The sequence below is a fragment of the Cuculus canorus genome, chromosome 1 (genome assembly GCF_017976375.1).
Source record: "Cuculus canorus isolate bCucCan1 chromosome 1, bCucCan1.pri, whole genome shotgun sequence".
Classification (NCBI taxonomy): domain Eukaryota; kingdom Metazoa; phylum Chordata; class Aves; order Cuculiformes; family Cuculidae; genus Cuculus; species Cuculus canorus.
The window spans coordinates 154833818-154855543 of NC_071401.1; the positions used below are offsets into that span (position 1 = coordinate 154833818).

The 21726-nt window shown below is 43.2% G+C and overlaps 1 protein-coding gene across 9 annotated transcripts in view; it reads left to right on the forward strand.

The window, feature by feature from the left end:
* The window catches only part of GRAP2 (GRB2 related adaptor protein 2), a 110538-nt gene extending 89244 nt beyond the window's left edge, over positions 1–21294 (forward strand). For all 9 annotated transcript variants that reach the window (XM_054056679.1, XM_054056678.1, XM_009556641.2 and 6 more), the window contains 7 exons: positions 3387–3489; positions 6600–6691; positions 8997–9116; positions 10864–11032; positions 12697–12828; positions 14984–15103; positions 17543–21294. In XM_054056679.1, coding sequence (XP_053912654.1) covers positions 3412–3489; positions 6600–6691; positions 8997–9116; positions 10864–11032; positions 12697–12828; positions 14984–15103; positions 17543–17722 — 891 coding nt within the window. In that variant the 5' untranslated portion in view covers positions 3387–3411 and the 3' untranslated portion in view covers positions 17723–21294. The remainder of the gene's footprint in view (positions 1–3386; positions 3490–6599; positions 6692–8996; positions 9117–10863; positions 11033–12696; positions 12829–14983; positions 15104–17542) is intronic.
* Positions 21295–21726: the final 432 nt, after the last annotated feature.

A 21726-nucleotide genomic window follows, 5' to 3' on the forward strand; every position in this document is an offset into this window, starting at 1 on the left:
CATGCAGAGCGAGGATTCTCGAGTTACAGATCGAGGAAGGAACAGGATCAGAAAACCAGAACAGGTTTGAAGTTCAGGTGATGGAAAGTGGTAGGCTAGAGTTCAAAGACAGGATTATTGGCTAGTGTTGCTTTAGTAGCTGGTGGGGGAAGAGCTTAAGGCTACAGTATTACTGCATTGCTGATTTATCAACACAGCCAACACCGTGTATGGTGTTTGAGTCACTTCTAAATCCGGCCGCTGGCAATGAAAAGCACATTTAATCCATGTGTTAGATTGTTTGAAGAGGTATCTGTCTCACTGGTCTCTCCCCCAGGTTGGGATTGCCGAAATTGAAAAGGAGGTGAGAGAGGAGTTTTTAACTGTTTCATAAACCCTCCTCCTTTTGAGGGAGTCACATCTCTAATAGCATCTTTAACATCTGGGATTGTGAAAAATGAAAGACTCTCTCCTCTCTTGCCCCCCCCGTAGAGAGAACTCCTTGTGTCTTTTCTATGACTAAGAGGCAAAAAATCAAAGAATGGATTTGTATTTAAAGAGTTTATTGTTTCTAAGTGTGGGGTTTTTCTCAAGTTGGGATTAACGCTCTGCATCTAGGAGTTCCAGGATTCATCTGCACTGTTGGCTCTGCTCTCTCTGCAGCAGCCCACCGCTGCAAGATAAAACACTGAAAAGCATCCCTTATTAAAGTAGTTTTCTTTTAGTCTTTTTCTTCAGTTCTCTTCCATGAAAGAGTCTCATTGTTTAAGTAGTTCCCTCAGTGGTTAATTCCCTCCTGATTTAATACCCGTATGTTCTGTCAGCACACAGGGGGCTTGTACTGGCTGTGGTAGGCTATAGACTGAGTCTCCAAAAATGTCAGTGCATGAAGATAGAACAGTTCTCAGGTAAGGCCAGAGCTGCATCTGCAGAGAAGATGCCTGGAATAAGACCGGGGCAACAGAAGCTGTATTTGCAAAGCTGCAAAGGGTATCCAAAGTAAGAATTAAAGACCATCAGTAAGTCAGAGAGAGATAAGAGGCTGAAAATACGTGGAATAGCTGGAAAGCTGAAGACTGAGCATAAAGTTCAGTAAAAAATAGGATGTTATAGTTCAGTATTGATGTATATCGACAAAACCCTAAAGTATGCAGGCATACAGCAGATCACAACTGAGCTACATACTCCAACTGACACATGAGGCCCCAACGCTGAAACTGTAGGACAGCAGCAGTAGGACATTTGAACCAGCAGAGCTGTCTGTGGACTGCTAAAGAATTTGCCTTGGTGCCGCATAGCTCACATCAGTCACAGAATCACAAAATCGTTAAATGACCTGAGTTGGAATGGACCCACAAGGATCATCAAGTCCAACTCCTATCGCTGCATGAATACAAATTCACCTATAAGCAGAAAAAAAAGAGGGTGCTAACAGAATCCAGTAGGAAGCACGTGAAAACCTTTTTATAGTTAGAAATAAGATGTAACAAATCTCAGAATTAATCTCCAGTGATGTTATGGACCCTCTTGTGGATCACTTTGACTGGACATCTTTATTTAAACGCAAAGAGACTCTGAAAGCAGGAAATATACAACTTAGCCAATAAATGACTGCTTTGTACAGTTACCACAGAGAAGCTAGCTAGAATTTAGTGAAATATCAGGCTAAACATACTCGTCACCTCTGTAAAGGCACCCAAAGAGTCTTTGCTGCTGAGGCACGCATCAACAGGGAGGGAAATGTCAGCCTCCATGGTTACCATCTGCCACAAGCAGTGTCAGGACTGATGGCACTGACAAGTCAACTCAGTGACCGAAATGATTCGTGACTGGTCCTCAGCTAAGCTGACTGTCACAACTAAACCTCCTGAGGTTTTTTTTTTCCCTCTGAGATTTTACGTTTTTCCATTTTGGTGCTTCTCTTCTTGAATCTCTTATCTACTGCCATCACAACAGCCCTACCTCTGCCTATAATTTTTGCCCTGCAGACTTTTTGCCAGCTCATTCTCACCAGTTTGAGTCAAGTTGCACTGTATCAGAGCTGGGCTCTGGATCCTTTGTACACAGGTGGTTAAATCCCTGGGTTGTGTGTCAAAGGAGGAAGCTTGCAGCAAGTACTGCAGAGAAGGAGGGTTACAGTAGCCTATTGATTTTCAAGTGGTGTAATTTTGGAGCTTTCTCTGTATCAGCACTTTATATTTTGGGAATCTTGCCTCGAGTTCTACCAGGAGACAAGAAATAGCCCCCTAACGAAGGTTGTTCATACAGTTTCTTTCTAGGCCTTTCTGGTTAAGAACATTTTGGATCAGGCAAGTTGGCACTTCTTCTCAAGCCATAAAGTCCGGGTGTTTCTGAGAGCTGAAGTTATGTAATGGAGCCTTTGGCTTCAGGATCATTGTTCCCAGATGAACTTAGCTTAGTAACCACAAAAGTTACTTCTATATTGGAGCTGTCTAATGGTCTTCATAAGCTGTACTGCAAAAGCACCTACCAGCAATGCAGTTTCTTTATGCAGCACTGCCTAGATATTTATTTTCTTGTTACTGGCAGCCTCACTGCTGGGCTGCAGGGTCCATGAGCCAACCATGGGAAATGAATATCTGTCTTGATTGTAGAAGTGGTCCTGCTGGGGTACCTCTGAGATACTTGAGCAGGAAGTGGTGAAGTGACACTCATGCTGCTACTTCCCCTGCCACATCTGCTCTGCTGATGAAAAGCAGGCTTTGGTTTGCAGGCTTCTGGATTACCAAAACTGAGGCAGGGCAAGCTCACGTCTTAAATTTGTCAGGACTACAGTTTGACTCTCTGTCTGCTCCAAAATATGGAAAACAGCCTTTCTGCAAACAGTTCTTCCTAGCTGAAACATGTGGTCACCCATGGTAAGCCATCACAGAGAAAGGATCTCTCAATCTTCAGTATTGTGGCCTCTGTCCAAGAAAAAATTATATTTATTGCAGGCTGTTCATTTTGTCTGCAATTTGTCTGCCTCATAAGACAAAGAGAGGTCACTGCAGAGGGTAAATGCATTATTCTATTGCATGACAGTCACTTGCTTTATTTGGAACTGTGACAGAGTGGTGGTTGGTCTACACAGAATGTTTTTCCTTGCTACCAGCTTATTTGGGTGACGTGTGCAAGCTTCTCCATGAGATTGCTGCAGAGAAAGAGGTCTGTTTGAATAAGCATACACAATGGGCTATCTGAACTACTGACTTGAGTTAATTACAGCCTTTTGGTCCTGCCATCTCTTGTACCTGCTGTCTTTTAACATCTAGTAACTGATATCTACCAATGGTTGGTGCATGCTCATACCTGTACAAATCACAACATTGCCTATAAGCTTTCTACAGGTTAGACTCAGCAGTCCAAGCAGCTCATAGGTACTGATAAGTATATGTTTCTCCCAGCTTTGCTCTGCCAACAAGACACAGTATGGAAGCCATTGCCAAGTTTGATTTCAGTGCTTCTGGAGAGGATGAGTTGAGCTTCCAGGCTGGAGATATGCTGAAGGTAAGTGCACCCTCAGGCTTGACTAAACAACATTTCTGAGTGTGCTTCTAGATCTTTCTGTGCTCCCATTTGCCTTGACAAAACAGGTGAACACAGATGTTTACACACTGGGATAAAAATGCAAGATACTCATCTCTCATAGTCAACAATTTCCAGGTGGCTTGAGCCCGTGTCCAGTCCACTTGTTTTTAGGTTCCTAAACTATGAATTTAGTTGTTCCACAGCCCTCCAGTAGTCAGCAGGGAAGGCTAAGTATCTTTTCTGGGGCAGAGATCCAGTTCTGTGGTAGACAGATTTTAAGCCCTGTCTGTTTCCATTGACTGTATAGGTAGTCTAGGGTGACTGTGTTTAGGACAACTACATCTAAAGGGGCACAGGATAAGAGTGGTCCAGAGAGATTGCTGTCTTCCTTATTTCCAACACTTAAGCTGTCTAAAAGAGAGTTATCATGCATTATAGAACTTATATCTGACTTTTCACTGTAAGTAATTATTGTTAGTTGTCATAGGGGTTTTAGGCAATTGGATATAGAAGAGGAAAAGTCCATGAGACAGTCTGTTATACACATAATGAAAGAGTTTAATAGGTCCTGGGCCACTAATACTATATACACTGCTGCAGGAACTTAGCAATGGGGGAATGGCAGGAGTAGAGTTGTTCATACACAATATGTAAAAGTCTCTTTAAAGTTGATTTGTGCGCGTTATGGTAGAAAGTTCTTGTTCTCCCACAGGTGAAGTCACACACTGCTCAAACCTAATTATTTATCCACTTCTCAGCCCCCAGCGTAGCTGTTCTGTTTCATTAGAAAGTGCCCGAGTGTAACTCCTCTCTAAGGCTTTACCTCCTCAACTGTACAAAGGGATGTTGTACAATATGATCTAAAACCTTGTTCAGCCAGGGATCCTCCACTGCCTCCCCATACAGTCCCAGCTGTTCCAGTTAATACCTAGATACTGGATCTCACTTTTGCCTCTTCCATCACCACTATTTTCTATGTTATTATTTTTTAAATTTTTGAAGCTTAGACAAAGCTCATGGCATCCAGAACTCATTAAGACCAAAGATCAAGATTTTCCAGACAGCTGTCAGAATTTTTGGGGAGAAATCATTGTCTCTTTTCAGCGTAGATAAAAAATCTCATTCCTCATTCTTCCTTAGGTCAAGAATAGTCCTCACATCCCTACCGTCTCGTGATCTTTACCTGATATTTTCTTTCCCAGGAGGCTATGGTTTCATCAAGTCCCTGGCTGTGGTGATGGTGTTGGCCAGATCGATTTTCCTTCTGTTCCTCAGTTTCCTTTCTTGTGAAATCCTTACAAGCAATATCTTCCTTTCAAAGTACATTGGAAGCTACAGATAAGAAGTGTCAAACAACATTACACATCAGTATTATTATCAGTTGTCACAGAGACATCACTACCGGAAGAGTCAGACTGCCTCTTACTTTAACGTCCTTGAGGTAAACCAAGTAACACTTTAGACGTACAAGCAATAGTAACAGTAGATTAGCCTGAGTAACATCTCTTCTTCTGGCATACACACACATACATTCATACCCTGTCATGAGCCCCCTCCTGCTGCTTGCACAACCTGCTGGCTGTCTTTTCTGATTTATAAAGGAGATAAGATGAACAGTATTGATGTAGAGATTAGAAAACAGGAAACATGAGGCCCTCAGCCAGCAGTGACAGGAGGAAATCCACCCTCTTCCCCCACCCCCCCCCCATCCTTCTCTGAGAGGATGACACACTGAGAGAAACCTGCCACCCTTGCACCAAGGACCAGCAGGTGGGTCCTTCTGGAAACCTTGCTGCCAACAGAGTAGGGCTTGAGCATGAGGAAGAACTAGCTATTATCCCCTTCGATTGGCCACACCAGCAAAAAAAGAGCCTTAATCCAGCACCCAAGAATGGGGGAAGCTGTGACTCTACAAACAGAAAACTCCACAGCTTTCTATTCCCCTTCTTTTCTCTATCTAAATGCATAAAAAAGGCCTATGTGGCAGTCAATTCAATGGTGAATCAGCTTCAGAGACAGTAACGTCCTTTTGCCAACACGAATCAATGTGTGTTAGGCTCCCAAAAAAATTGAGATTGGCTTACAAAACAAGTATTATTGTTCTTGTTAACCATAGATTTTGAATTAAGTCTTTTCCACTTGCTTTCTCCCTTTAGAACTGTCAGGACTCATGGTTTCAGGCTCCTATCCAAATCCAGAGAGAATAGAACCATGTTCTACTTCATAAAGTGGAATTCTGTCCAAGGAGTTGGACTGTCAAACTAAACACCGAAGACCACAACTTTCACAGTAACATCACAGTGTGGTGGGATCCCTGCCCTCTCTCCTCTAGCTTAGGGCTCTATCACGGACCATCAGCCAGGGAGGAGCAAATTTGGGCAGCGCCTAGTCAGCATCACAGTCCCTAAGGACTATTACAGTCCATATTAATGTGAGCACACTTGCTGCCGCTCCAGTGTGCGATGTGGGCTTGCTTTGCTATCCTACAATCTCTTAAGTATAATAGTAGCTTTGAAATACTTTTTACCTTACCCTTTTCAATACTTTGGCAAAGCTGAAGACTTAACCTGCTAAATAATCTCTTGTGAAATGACATGTGAGAGTACACTGTAACCTCTGTGCAGCCATAATGTGCTCACACATACAGATATAGCTGCACATCCCTCCATAGCCATACATGTCAGAGTTTTTACAGATATTTTTGTTTTACTCCCTTGTGAAACACAGATGCTCCAGTAACAACTACCAGAAGTAGCACAGAGAACTCCTTAAATCCGTATTAAGTCCTTCAGAGCTGAATTTTTCTATTTCACAGACATCAGAGACGTGCAGATGGCATCCTCAGCCACCTGGACAGGCATTCAGATGAAGGGATGAAGTTAACAAGCAATCCTTCTAGTCCTCTCCAGCCTTTCTTTATTGCTCTAAAGTGGTCATCAGCCACTAACCTTGCTGCACAGTGGGTGGGACACAGTGTGTATGTAGAGTTCTATTCTATCCTTACAAGAAATTCTAGGTTTCCATCAGAGCACCGGTTACATTTGCCTTTCTCAGGAAGAATGTTTATTCCATCCATCTCTCCATTGCAGGTTTTGAGCTCCCAAGAAGATTGGTACAAAGCTGAGCTCAGAAGTCAAGAGGGCTACGTTCCTAAGAACTTCATCGATTTTCACGTTCCCCCGTAAGTGACACAGAAACTGTGCGCACCACGATAGCACATTTCCACAGGGTGCTGGAAGGAGTGCGTGTGTGCACACAAAGGAAGACATGAGACTGGTTATAACATACTACAACTTAAGGCTAGCAAGGATTGCCATAAAGCTCATCGCAGGTCTGCCAGACCACCTTATTTCTACACTGAAGCATCCTCAGCTCTTTCAGAGCTGAATGGTTCTCAGTGCTCTCTATCACTCCCAAGTGGCTCCTTTGTTGCTGTTGCTCAAAGGGGTGGATGTCACTGGGATGTGGCAGGAACTGCATGGAGATCTCCTCGGACAGGAGAACAGTCATGATGTGAAGTCTTGGCAACAGAGACAGAGGCTGAACACAAAAGGAGAGCAAGAGATCTCTCTGAAAATGAACTATAAAAATGTAATTCCCCCCCCTCCTCGACTCTTAACTCCCTTTTCCCTGCCCTGCCACCAGCTTTCCCTCCCCCAGCACAGCGTGTGAGAGTTTCTTTGGATACACTAGAGGTCAGTGCAATGCTACACGAAACGTGACAGCTGGTGTTGCTCAGGGACTGACAGAGATGATAGACCAGACATGCCGCCCTGCTCCCACACACAAGCAGACACAGACACACACCCCCTTCTCAACGTTTCGTGACTGCACACCCAAACACAGACCTGCCAGAGGACAAGTGTACCTTCATCTCCCTCTTCCCCCCCCAGAGTCGATAGCTCTGCTCTTTCAGAAAGGACTGATGGGTGTTTAAATCCACGATGAATGTACTGTCTGTCTCTCTGCCATAAATACAACAATGCATGGCATTTTTACAACCTTTTCCTTTCAGTTGGCAGAAACACTCCCTGAAACCCCTCTAATTCTCCTTTTTCAAGTGCTGCAGCCTTTGAGGCAGAGCATACACCAAGCCCAGTACTACTGGCTGTCTCGGAGCAGGCAAACTGGGAGCATACCTGGATTTTGCAGGTACAAATAAGTGCCACCATCCCCTCTGGAGCTGGCACTCACCAGCCTTTTTTGACATGAGCCAGCCTGCTTGGCTGAGCTGAAGGATATTATTACTTTGCCGTGCAAATACAGGCTTGTACTTCTGGGCCTCAGAGGGACAAGAACTTCCAGTCAGTTGTTCTTGTTTGCTCTTCCATAGTGCTGTGGCATCATGCAGGGACACCAGCAGCTTCTTTTTTTTTTCACACGCATTTTTGTCATGGTGCTTTCTCTATGCAAGAGCTGTGAAGAAATATTTCCACTTTGATGCTTTTCTAAGAGTAGCAGGTCTGCACTTTGAAGCAGTTCAGGCCAGGTGCTAGAACAAGATGTAGGGAAGAAAGAATATCCTATTTTTGATGGGCTGATTTTCTCATCTTTGTCTTGTCAAGTAATCATTGAGACCTGTTATCAGTGCTGAGTAAAGTCTAATTTCCCTTTGCTAATGATACATAGGTAAACTGTGATGATAGTAAGAAGTATAATGAAACTCAAAAGTAGAAATGAGCAAGCTTATGAAACTATTAGTCTTGAATTTTAATGCAATACAGGCAATTAAGCATTACATAAAAGCAGAAGACTGCAGATGTATATCTTATTAGCTATGGCATGGACATATATGTGTGGTATATGATGATTTTTTTTCTCTACTGACAAATTCCTATTGACACTGTATTATTTTACTATTTACAGTGACTTTCTTATTATTACTCCAATGCCTTCTACTATAATTTGTTATGCCTGGCTAAATTTACATAAGTGTGTTTCTGTATTCTGTGTTTCTATGATTTTGTGTTGTTATAACTCTTGCAGGAACCAATTTATTAACACTAAACCTTTCATGTCTTGCTTCTGTTAAAAATTTATGTGTCCCTTGCAATATATCCATCACAGGCCAATAATTTTCAATCAGTCTACAAAAAGCAATTTGAGGCATATGTCTGAGAATTATGTGTGTGTACATATGTATACATACACATTTGTAATTTAAAGTTTCTTTGACTAACACCTTACTGTACTGTACCTGTAATTACAGTTTCAGTTGAGAGTTGCTTCTTAGCAGGCCAAAGCTTCCATTGTTCTCTTTGCATCTACGTGCTTTTACTGCTCAAAGAAAATGGTCTGCACCCATCAAAACTCTGTACCTTTGCAAGAACATGGCCACTGGGAGTAGTCATGTGGGCTCCTCTGATCCTTTTGTTTTGTCTTTCCTCCACCCTGCTTATTCATATTCTCCCTACCCTCAACTTTTCTGTTCCTTACCTTAATTCACCTTGCTTGTTTATGTCTACATGGTTTTTCTCATTTGACAGCTGGTTTGATGAGAGGATATCTCGCCATGAAGCAGAGAACATCCTCATGACCAAAGGAGTTGGCTCCTTCATTGTCCGAGCCAGTCAGAACTCTCACGGTGACTTCTCCATCTCTGTCAGGTATCTGCTTCTCACAATATTTTCCTGCTTCTTTTCCTATTTAATGGTTTCCCTACCCTCTTCTTTATAGGTTTCCTAATGTGGCATAGCCTTTCAGGAAGTCTGCACGCTGCTAGTCACTGGCAGTGCTGCTGTGTTGCGAAAGAGAACTAATTGGGCATCTGATTACCAGATGTTTCTGTCTCTTTTCAAGGATTGCCCCATTCCAAACCTGCATCAATTGGTGACCTGCTTCTCTGAAAGAGTTGCAGCAGAGTTGTACATGGGATGCCTCCCACAGTGCAAAATGTGTGTCTTCCATTTGTTTTATTTCCCTGACAGCCTTGATTACTAAATCCAAGAATTCCACTACTAACCATTATGAAAAGGCTATTATATTGTTAATTTATTTCCCACAGGTCACTAAACAGCTGTTGCAGAGGAATGGCTTTTAGTTGCTTGCAGCCCAGCTGCATTTCAACAACTTATTGTAGCCCAGCCCTTCTCAGAGCATTTGCTTCAAAGCAGAGCTCTTAAGTGATGGTTGGTTTCCCAATTTTCAGTCAAATAATTGATAACCAGTTTTAAATTAGGATAGTAGTAGGCAATGTCTTTTCCAAGCAGTGTGCAATTTCTGATTCAGGGAGCTCAAAAAGTATCTGGGAAGAGTACAGGAAAGCATTCTGCCTACATCTACACCAATAAACACGAAGAAACTAAATAAAGTCAGGCTCCTTCTCTGTCCCTGAAGTCAAGTGATGTGGCAGAGCTCAGATCCATGTGGCTAAATGCTTTTCACCCCACAGACCAGAACAGCTGTATTCAAGCAGCTCACTGCAATAAGTTCCTGGTCCACTCTGTCCCCCAAACATGGGCCAGCCCTATCTAGGGCAGGGCTTTTTGGTTTAGACTAAAACCGTGCTACAACCTGAACAGTTTGTGTGGCTGTAACACTCCAGGATAGCACTCAGTACCTGCCTGGTCCCTGTTTAGTTTATTTGTGCAGATGTAGCCTCTGAGACTAGTGGTTTGAGTTCCTGGAGTTGCACAGAGCAAGAATGTGGGTACCAAAACCAGATCACATCTGGTACAAAGAGGAATTGTCTAAATGAGACAAGCAGTAAGAGGAGGGGAATTGCAGGGGAGAAAGCAGGGCCAGAAGGCTGCAACTGATAATTTGGCTTGTTACAGAAACTAATGATTCCTTCTTTATTATGTTGTTTTGAGTAGGGAGAATGACCAGTCATAATGACATTACACTAGATATTATACAAATATAAAACTCAATGTATGGCTTCATGTGACCATGTCTGCATGTAATTGTGATGCTCATAGTGTAAAAAGGTGCAATACATCTCTTATAATCAATGCAGACTCGATATCAACAGGAGAGGCTGTTGGGTAGACTACAACTGTGCCTTTGTCTCTCGTACAAAGTACAGAATAAAGCTATTAGCTATTTGTGGCCCTGAAAGATCCTCTGGCCTTTTCTTTCAAAGGAAAGGCTTTAAAACCCTATGCTTTGTTCTGATAGTGCTTTGTGACTGGGCAGCCCTGCAGCACTCCAAGTTTGTAAGTTGATGAGTCTTTTGAAATACAGAGCCACATCTGGGTCCAATATGCACAAGGACAGCCATTGCTTTACTTTCCAGAGGTCTAGTTTTGGCCAAGCAAGAAGGTTTGGTACCCTTCTGGAAAAGACCTTTTCAAAAAAAAAGATAAAAGTGGAAACTGGTTGATGATCTCCTACTTTTCCAATTTGATTCAGGCATGACGACGATGTGCAACACTTCAAAGTGATGAGGGATTCAAAGGGCAACTATTACTTGTGGACAGAGAAATTCCACTCATTAAACAAGCTGGTGGACTACTACAAGACAAATTCCATTTCCAGGCAGAAGCAGATCTTCCTGAGGGACAACAGCCGAGAAGACAAGGTAAATACAAAGTAAACTTAGCAGCTTCTCAGTAAGAAAACTTCCTATGGAAAGAATTGAGCCCATAAGAATGTCTTGGGGAGCAGAGGGAAGAGTCTGCCCTTGGAAACTCAGCCACATTGTTAGACTGGTGGGCCCTGCAACGTAGACTTTTAGTGCATTCAGTCGTATGCACGGTCATAGAATTACGTAGAATTTTTCTGATTCTGTTTTCAATAGTGATAGGCAGTACTGCAAATTGGCATAGATGTTCTTTGCTAAAGCTACGCTGAGGCCCCAGAGCTGGAATTCTAAGATGCTTTACACACTCAAGGGAAGCAGGACTCATCTTAATGAAATGCCTAGATTTCATAAGGGCAGGTGCAAAGCTGACTGGTAGGTTGTGTTTGAGAAGAATTTGACTCTGGTTTCCTAGTGTCCTTGAATGCACCCCGAGTACAGCTGTTATTACAGTTGAAAGTTTGTCTGCTCAGAATAATCATCCATCCTCTGTTACTGAGTGAACACAGTAAGGAGCATGGGGGAACTGAGGCCAGAAACTGGACCAGTGACTGGTAGGAACCGAAAAGTACTGCTGAGAAGAACAAAGCAGATATGGGAACAAGCTGTGCATTCAAGGAAGATGTAGTAAATGTTTGAAAAGGCAGGGAAATCCCAGTCCAATGAATGCCTGGGTTTATGCCAGAGGAACAAGCAAATGACATAGTAGAAGCTGCTATGCTTTGCATATACAGAACTGGGAGTGAACGTCCCTAGTCACTGCAGTAACTGAAGTCCTGCTTTACTAGGAAACAGATTCTGGTATTAAATTACCAGGATGTGCAGGTAGAGGCAAGGCAGAAGGTACGTGACTTACTCACTGCAGCAGTAAAGTTTTATAGGCTGCATGTGGGCCATTCTTGCTGGCACCAAAAGAGAGATGATCTATTTTTCAGCCTGAAGAAGGGGTATGTGTTGTTGTCTCCTTCTAGACCACTTACACAGAACTTTAAAAAAGCATTAGTAAAGTATAAAATAGAAGCTATGGGACCTATGAGAGACTGATCACAGCAAAGAACTGTCTGGGGAAGGAGAAAGGAAGACTGTATTCATGTATATCAGTAAAACAACCTGTTTGGGCTGACTATGAGCAGGAAGGGAAAGAAAAGCATTTGCTCTAAGATGCAGACAGGCAAATGAGAGAACAGGAGTCAAGTTTGCTTTGGCAAACGCTCTGTATATTTGTTATGGTGATGGGCTCAGCAGGGTATGTTTAGCACACAGCACAGTGGGGTTTCTGTTCACAATTCAAATTTATAGATGCTACAGACATACGATAAAATGATAGTAATATACAGATTTCAGTGCGGAGACAAATTAAGTCTAAGGACAATATTTCCAAAAAGAGCTTAGCCTCTTTGTTGGTCCTCACATCAGCGCCACGTATTCAGCCCAGTACCTCCCATTACTACCCATTCTTCAGATGCAGAATTGATATGATAAAGATATAAACTACAGGATTCCTGATTTGTGCTTCTATTCAGAGGTGAAGGATCTTTCCTTTGGAAGAGCCTCCGAGGTAGAGGGTAGTGGTAGTAATCAGTGTGCAACAGTCGCTAAGCTTCACTCAAGGATATAGCGGGAAGCAAAACATGACCTCACTTTTGTGGTCTTTATTCCATCAGGAGAGGCATGGTGGGAGCCTGGAACGGATGGGCCGGGAAGGATTCCAGCTGAGTGGAGCAGCTGGAGAAGATCATTCTTCTGTATCCAAGAGATATGTAGAGCATCCTCTCCCCATACTGCAGCAGCAACAGGTACTACCAGGAATAAAATGCTGGGATGCCAAGACCAGGCACATGAAACATTGGCCTTAATCACTTGGTAGTGAGTGAAGAGTCACTTTGTCAAAAATCTGTCACCCTGAAGCTGCTTTGGGAAGCAGAGTCAGTTAAGTCTTTGTATGGGAGTGGCAGTGACGATGGTGTCAGCCTAAGGAGTTCTTTTGATGTGTTATAAAAAGAGTTCTATGATCTGTGACTCGTTGACAAACCAGCAGAAAAATAGAAGTAGGAGTACAGCAGCCTTTTCACTGGTAACCTGGGAGGACTTCTTGGGAGTTTATAGTGCTCCATCACAAAAACTGGAAAATAATGAGTGGTGTCATGTTCTTGCTTTGCTTAGGAAAGGACATACAGTGAGAGCACAAAAAAACCAACACTCCCAAATCTTGCACACACACACACAAATGCATATATGTTTTCAGGAACCCCTCTCTAGTCTATAGGACAGATGAAACTTTGCTGCTTGTTTAATTTTTCAAAGTTATGGTACTGACATTCAGCACCACAAAACACAACACACAGATGAGAAATGACTATGGTAACCCTAGGAGACTTTGGTTTCCTTTGTAACATTCCTCCTCCTTGCTATTCTGAAACCTCTTTGCACTCTTTCACCATGTTGCATCCATGATGCGTGAGGTTTCTTTACTGCTTTGCTTGTATAGGAATGGAGAGGACAACAGTAATAGTTGGTGCTATCTTCAGAGATTTCTTCCTGATGAATTTGAGGGTAGTTTCCCTTGGGTTGGCTCAAATCTCTAGCTAGAGAGAATACAGCATCATTAAGGAGATGACCTGTCCCACTGAAGGGAAGATATCCATAGCCATATCCCTTAAGGCATGAGAGCTGCCATATAGCAAGGCCAGGAACAATCATGAAATGACTGTTCTCACAGACAAGCAGTGTTGCCTGTCAGGGACTGCTGATGGAATAATACAGCTTCTGACAAAGCTGAGGGCCTGCACTCTTTGGAGCACAGTCTGTGTATAAGTCACATTTGATACGGAGCAGAAACACTCACAGGAGTGCACCATCCGTGCAGCAAATCTTGCAACTGCAAAGCCAGATTGAATTCACTCATTTTCTGGCAGGGACAGGAGAGGTGCAAATTGAGCTCCAGTCTCAAACAGCCTCAGCAAACTTTTATGCTGACAAAGGTGCAAGTGAGACCAGGGGATTTTTTGGAAGAGTAAGTTCAAGTAAAGAAGCAGCAAGAAGGAGAGGATGAAAGCTGTTTACAAGCAACAACAAGCACAAGCTGTTCTTCTTCTTCCCCTCTGTTGACACAACAGATCAGACCCTGTGTCGCTGAAGCACTGCTACTGCCTGAGCTAACATGATAACAGATTCTTTCACACAGTTATCATAAAAATAAAAATTCTAGTGCATGCACTAAAGGCCTGGAGGGATGAAGACACTCAGCACGTCTCATCTGTGCAGACAAAAGACAGCTTGCTCCCTAGATGTTACCTAGTTCTTCCCTCCATCTGTCTGGGCTGATTTGTGTTGATATGACTTCAGACGTGGTCATATGGTTTCTTTTCTTTGAACCTGATTCTGCCTCTTTCCTCTTTGGTTAACTGGGCTACTGGATTCTCAGGTTTGCTCCCTGCCCTTTATAGCATGGGCCAGCCCAAGTGAAACTGTAAAGTAGTGAGTCCCTGGATGCACAGTCAGCTCCATCAGCATTGCTGCCTTGGCACCAACATATGGGATAGACCAAGGAATGGGCAGGACTGGGTCATAACAACTCCAGATTGGCAAGTGTCCTCTTGGCAAGCATGAATTTTCATCTGTGAGTTAGAATAGCCATAGCTTTTCTCCAAAAGTCTCAGAGGCAAAAAATCCCCTCTCTGACCACTTTTCCCAGAAGCTATGGAACACAGCTGAGGACAGTCAACTTTCAACTTCTAAGAAGAAAAATCCAAAATAAAACAGTATGAGAGGACCTCTTCCATGACAGGCACTGCTGGCAGGTCTGCAGCACAGGGACTGTATTGGAAGCAGACACCTAAGATGATTCACTTGAGGGTTAAATACTGACTCCCTGGCCACCAATGACTCTGAAAGCCCCTCATTATACATCTCAGCATATTCATGATTTTCCTCTTGCTATTGTCTTCCTAGGGTAGATATGGTGGGAGTCTGGACAGGAAAGATGGACTGCATGGACTAACGGATCACAGCCAAGGAGGCGCAGCAGCTATGCAACGGAGACATACAGACCCACTGCACCAGCAGGCACCCGTAAGTGATGCACCTGGAAGTCCCCACCTGCCCAGCTCAAGGAGGGATCCCATAACAATGGCCAAGCAGCCTGGGCAATGTCACCTTCATAGATGTTGCATCAGGAATAGTGTATTAAGCTGGTTGGGACATATCTTAGAAGATGCTTCTGAATCTCAGGACTCTACTACTTGAATCCACTTCTGGGGCACCGTGAGGGTAGAACTGTGGAGTTATATGAGCATAGTTCTAGGACTGCTCTTAAGGCCAGTCTTAGCTAACATGCAGGCTTAGTAGAAGAGGGAACGTAGCATGAACTCAACACAAAGGAATGGCAGAAAAATGTGCCAGGGAAGGTTCAGGTTTGACATTAGGAAAAGGTTCTTCACTCAGAGAGTTGTGGAGCACTAGAACGGGCTCCCAAGAGAAGTTGTCACGGTGCCAGGCCTGACAATATTCAAGAAGCATTTGGACAATGCCTTCAGGCACATGGTGTGAATTTTGGGGTTGTCCTATGCAGGAGCTGGCCTTGATGATCCTTGTGGGTCCCTTCCAACTCAGGACATTGTATGATCTGGGGCACTTTGAACAACCCCAAGCTCATTCATAGGTTTGGATCAGGGTCCAGTCCAGAAAAAGACATTTATGTCTATTGCTGATGCAAGGGACTAGCAAGTATCTTTCTCACAACAGCCAGGCCTTCCTAAGCAGAGTAGCTAGATGTACAGTACTCTTTTTAAGTCCTATGGAGAGCTGCTTCATTATACTGTGCCATTCTACAGTGCACCTTCTGCTGTGCACTGCACTGCCAGCCACACTGTCTCTTCCATTGCCTTTTGCTTTGGTCCCGAGAATACCTGTCATCACTCAGTTCTACTTGTCTGAACCTGGCACATCCTCTTAGACCTACTATGCCATCAAAGTGGGACTCACCCACCTGCCATCCTTATCTATCAGAGTCTCTTATCACAGTGTTTGTAGGCTAGATCCAGATGTGTCTCTGCAGACAACTCAGACTTCTCCCCCATCTGGACCCATATCTGGCAGTTGACCTTAAGTAATCACCCATCCTTCAAATTCCCACCATGTGAATGCCTCCACAGAGCACAGTATCTTTCTCTGCCTTAGCCTTTGATTCTAATGCCAATGCCAAAGTATTTGTCCATCACTTTCTGGGAGTGTGACTTGAAGGCACACTCCTTTTCGTTGAGGAAATGCATATCTTAGCCCAGAACCATCACAGAATGTAGATCCAAGGAGAGAAGGGGAGGACAGCAGAACTTTCTCAAGTATGACAGAAAGAGGACAGATTGGATTAGGAAACATGGAACAAAGTGGGAAACAGGGACTTGTCTCCTGTGGGCAAAAGCCCAGATCTTTATTATAACCCAACTCAAAATACAGTGACTTTTATCACTCAAAGGATGTGGCAATGAATAACACCATGTCCTTGCCTGCCACACCCCATTAGTGATCTAGAAGACACCAAATCCAATTACAGGAAGGCCTATATGTCCAGCCAAATAACTAGGAGCCCTGCCTAAGCAGGACTCTGAATTGGAGATTTAGAGAAAGTAATTCTGTCTTCAAACAGATCTCTCCATCTGTGCCTGCAAAATATATTTCCCAAATCTTCCATGCCAACAATTTCCCAGAAAAGAAGCCCATACTATATCCTTTGAAATCTGATTTCTGGTCAAAATGGGTGATTGACTGCCAGGTTTCTTCCAATGAATTTCTCAGAAGAAAAAATCTGACCATAGTGCTCACTGAAGTGCAAACTTAAAGTAAACTGATACAACCAAACAGTTCCTCAATCCTTCTGATCTCAGGGGACTGACTTGGGGAGAGTTCAAAGAAGATTTAAAACCCTAGCAGTTAAAACCTATGCCCTAGCAGTTCCTGTAAGAGCATCATTCTTTACAATGTTCACGAGACTCAGCCGTTTGCTGGCTTCCTTGATGTATCCCTCATAGACCTCTGCTGGCCAAGGACACATTTCTGTATCCCTACCAACACCAGCCCCCCTCCCTAGAGACATTCTCTTGTAGTGTACAGCCTAGGAAGGACTCGTGCAGGAGCTCTTCTCTGTGCTCCTTCAGCTGGCTTCAAACATAGCTTCCACAGCTGCTGTTCTTACAGGCTGGAGAAAACAGAGCCATGTGAACACTATTTCAGAAGGACCTGCTCAGTCTGACTTTTCACCTTATGGTCCAAATACCCATGAATATACTGAGCCTACTGAGAACCCAAGCACCATTCCTTAGGTGTCCCAGTAAATTAGTTCTTCCTTCCTGGCATCTTGGCCACTTCCTGGTTTAATTGTAAGGTGGTCTCAATTTCAGCACTGCTTGTCCTCTCTTATGAATGTATCTATTGGAGCATAAGGGGAGGGGAGAGGAGGAGGATTTTTACGAGTTGTGGCTCATCATTCCCTGCCTGTCACTATCTCCTTTCCAGCGAACGCTATGGGTCCGCGCCTTGTATGACTTTGATGCTGTGGAGCACGATGAGCTGGGCTTCCGCAGTGGAGACATCTTAGAGGTCCTGGACAGCTCAAACCCATCATGGTGGAAAGGACGACTGCGTGGAGAACTGGGTCTCTTCCCTGCCAACTATGTCACCCCAGTGCTCCTGTGAAGGCACGGTATGCCCCGGAGGGCCATATTGGAGCTGTTCTTCTGATGAGACAAGGACAGAGAGCGAGTGCATCTTCCCTTGCCCCCTGGGACATCTGATAATTTTGTTTGTGTCTTAATTTATTGGCAACTGATCTTTTGAAATGTTGGTATGAAAGGGAACCCTTTGAAGAAGATAAGAATATTTTTTTCTCCTATTTTTCATATCCAGGAAGGGGAGGGAGAAAAAAATCCTGAACTGTTCATTGAGATCTTGCTGGATCCTCCCTGCCCTGTCACTCCTTTGGCTAAGTATTGATAACTTCCTCTAATTAGGTGTGTAAATGCACCTCAGATAAGTAAGGCTTTGGATAGCCTTATGCCTTCCTTTTGAATCTGGTTGCACTCCTAGTCTCTTCAGGCTCCATTTTACCTTTCTTTCAGAGGCAGGAGGAACACCCAGGTGAAATAAAGAATCACTGGTAATCACATTAATCCTTCAGGTAGGGAAAGAAAGTGAGGGGGTCTTAGGCTGAAGTGCAAGGCAACCTTGACTCTTCTAAATAATGTCTGGCTTATCCCTCTAGTGCTTTCTGTGGGTATGGACTGTATGGATATACCAGATGAAGGGAAAGGATCCTGTAAGCTTTTGTACAATCAAACCAGTGGTGAAGATACGGGAGGCTGAGAAGCTACTTTCTTTACTGCTTCTGATAGTCCTGCTCTTCTTTCTGCAACCCATAACAACATTTTGTCCCATCTTCAAGCTGCTCTCTGAGGTACCTATGCTTCTGTTAGACATTCTAGTTAGAGCAGGTCAGGCCCTTGAGGTAAATTAATATCCACTGGATCAGATAACAATGAATATCCTTCACTGGTTCCTTTTGTAAAACTGAATTGGGGAGGGGTTGGAGAGAAGAGGTTTTTCTGGTTTGGTGGCAGAAGTTCTTTCCCTCAGAACACGAGGTGTTCAGGATCACTGTATACACAACTATGACTCGCTAGTGGAACGCCTCATCCAACAGGTTAAGCTGTTACTTTACAGTCTGCAGAGAATAAAGTTGTGGCCAAGCAGTCTGTTCTCTGTTCCAGTTTCTTTTGGATGAAATAAGTTAAATGAATAGCTTTTCAAACCATAGCTAAGTGAATACCCAGATGTAACACAGATATACTGCAAATGCACATTAGAAATTATCCAGACCCTCTGAAGGAGACAAGGCTGAGTAACCACTGCTCAAGCAAATTGATATTAAACAAGCTGCCTGAATTTTTCACAACATGTGGGACCTCGGCAGTTCAGCAAGGAAGTGATGATTTATCATTCTTGGGAAAGAAAAGGCAAGTGAAAAACTCCAAAAAGAAATCATGCTCAGCAAGAAAAAATGTTCTTATCTTTTGTTAGTTCCAATAGGAAAAAAAAATCCAGGAAATAGGTTCTGAGTAAAGTCCGATTCAATGCAGCTGGCCTAAATAAAGCTGACAGTTAGAGTATTAGTAGAAAGAACCCATTGTTAAATTTTTGAGAGAACTACACAAAAAGCAGATTATTAATGAGTGAGGTAAAATAAGAATAATTAACAAGGCATACAAGCTCTAAATAGAATAGAAAAGTTTAAAAGATATATTAAGAGCTTATCTCCATTGGCTACCAGGGTGGTTCGTGAAACGGAGAGATACCATATGACATCCTAGGCTGGACTTGGCTCTGTTCTCTTGCAGGAACTCTGTTCCAGGCCTTTAGCATCTCCTTTTGAAGTGAAGTCTGTGAGGCTTCTTTTGGAACAAGCTACCTTATTATTTGGTTTGTATGAGGGTGTAACCTCGGTGACTCCACAGTTTGAAGAGTGTTTTGTTGTGATTTGCTGGTTTTTCACTTGTTTTTCCTAAAGTAATATCAAATTTGGAAGACAGAGGGTTAAGACCAGGGAGGATGGAAGCAAAGAAACCCGAGACCAGCAAAGGCAGAGGAGTGATGTGAATGACGAATCTTTCATATTCAGCTCTGGCTGAAACAAAAGAAATTATATGTTCACCCTTATTCCCACCATGTCAAATCATCTTTCAATTAATTCTTTTTTTTATTATTAGTTACTTTTAAAATTAGAAGCAATGTCTCCTTTTCCTTTCCTCCTCGGCACTCTAAAGACCCTCTTGCTAGTGAAGATGTAGTTGCGCAAAATTAATTGAAGATAATACACTTAGCAATTTGATAGCTCTTCACACTTTTGAAACTCCTTTATAGAGATTAGCTAATTAAGCAAGTCTAAGTAGTACATTGTAAGTACCCCCATGTTAACTCATGACTCATTTGAGGAAGAGGTAAATTTTCACGTGATTTTTTAATTGATGTTTAAGAAATTAATACTCAAGGTAATTAGCATTAAAGGACTGCACCCTAATTACGGACAACATACCAGAACCACAGTAAAATCATGGTTTCCCATTATGAGTAGCACCTAATGATACCAAAATTACTAGGAGGCAAAGGCATCATGGCATCTGTGATAACTATATTAGTGTCATGTTCTGCACTGCCTTGTTCGGCTGGCCAGGCTTTGGTCTGCAAGACTCAGTCTTGCCTCCACTTTTATCCTTGCCTGCTCCCCACGGCTGAGGCAGTGCTACCTGCATTTACTGTACATGCCAGTAGCTGGGAGGCACAGGCATCACATCAGACTGCATTTTTGTATCTTCCTACAGTACAAGTTGTTTTTCTTCCCTGCAAAACAACAGCACAGAGAACCACAGTCCTTCCCAAACCTATGGAGTCTCCGGATACAAGGAGAGGTGTGGGCAAAGAGGGAGTTTCTGCTATAGTCTGCCCATGAAATCATATCTCACTTAGATCAGGTCACTTAATAAGCAAAAAGAGAGAGAGACGCTCCTCTCCCCCATTCATATACCCTGCCAAACTTCCTGCTCTTTCTTCCAACACGTCTTAATTGTAACATAATCCTTGCTAATCCAATCACCCATGGGGATTCAGTTACACCTGCACTGTGAAAACCTCAGATTCTATTGCCCATGCAAGAAGCCCGTGTTAGCAACATAGGACAGAAGCCTTAAGATGAGTGTGGTGCACTGAGTTTACCTGACATTTGTCAATGTTCCGTAAAGAACTAATCCTCTAGAACATCCCGGGAGAGCCCAAGGGTGAAACAAAAATGGAAAGGAAATAGAAGAACTAGGAGAAGTATTTTGTTTGATATTTTTCTTAAGAAGAAAGATAGTTAATGAGAAAAGAGATTGTAAACAGAGATAAAAGTGGGAAAAGTATGTGGGAAGACAAACATTATTATAACAAATGAAACAGAGGAAGCTGGACTGCACATACAAAAATAAGTTTGACGAGCACAGCTGAGCCTACATTCTGCTGCAGATTCATATTTTGTTTATAAATGTCTCTGTGTCTAATAAGGCTGTGCAAAAAAACCAGTAAATGGAAATCTCCTTTCATGCAAAAGCTGTCCAGGTTGTTTTCTGTGCCAGAAAATAGAGATGTCTCTGTCTTGGTGTACATGCTTACTGTAACAGCTGCACTCACTGGAGCGTGCTGCAGAAACAACAGGAACACGGCTGGTTCCCATCTGACTGTGGACAGCATAAGAGCACCAGGGAGATGATCCTCAGTGCTACCACAAAGTCAGTGCCTGGTCAGGGATAAAACAAGTTCCTGGGTTGTTGTAACTGGTTTAGGGGTTTCTTTTAATTGAAAGTAGTTCTCAATTTCAGTGGGCTATGCAGGAAATTTGGAGCTCTTCGCAACAGTTGTCTGTTCATCATCTTTTCTGTTCAGCAGAGCCTCTCATCCTTCCTCTCCAAAGGGATCCTGATTCTGCAGGCTCTCAGAAGGCCGTTTTGCCTTCAGCCCTTGTGGAAAGCAACCAAGGATGGCAGAAGTAAAAGATCCAGCAGCCACAACCATGTGGTCAGGAGAAATCAGCCTTCAACAGCAATGTAGTATCAGCTGGGACATTTTGCATTGCAAGAGCAATGCCCTAGCAGCTGTTGTCTAGCAGTGAGATG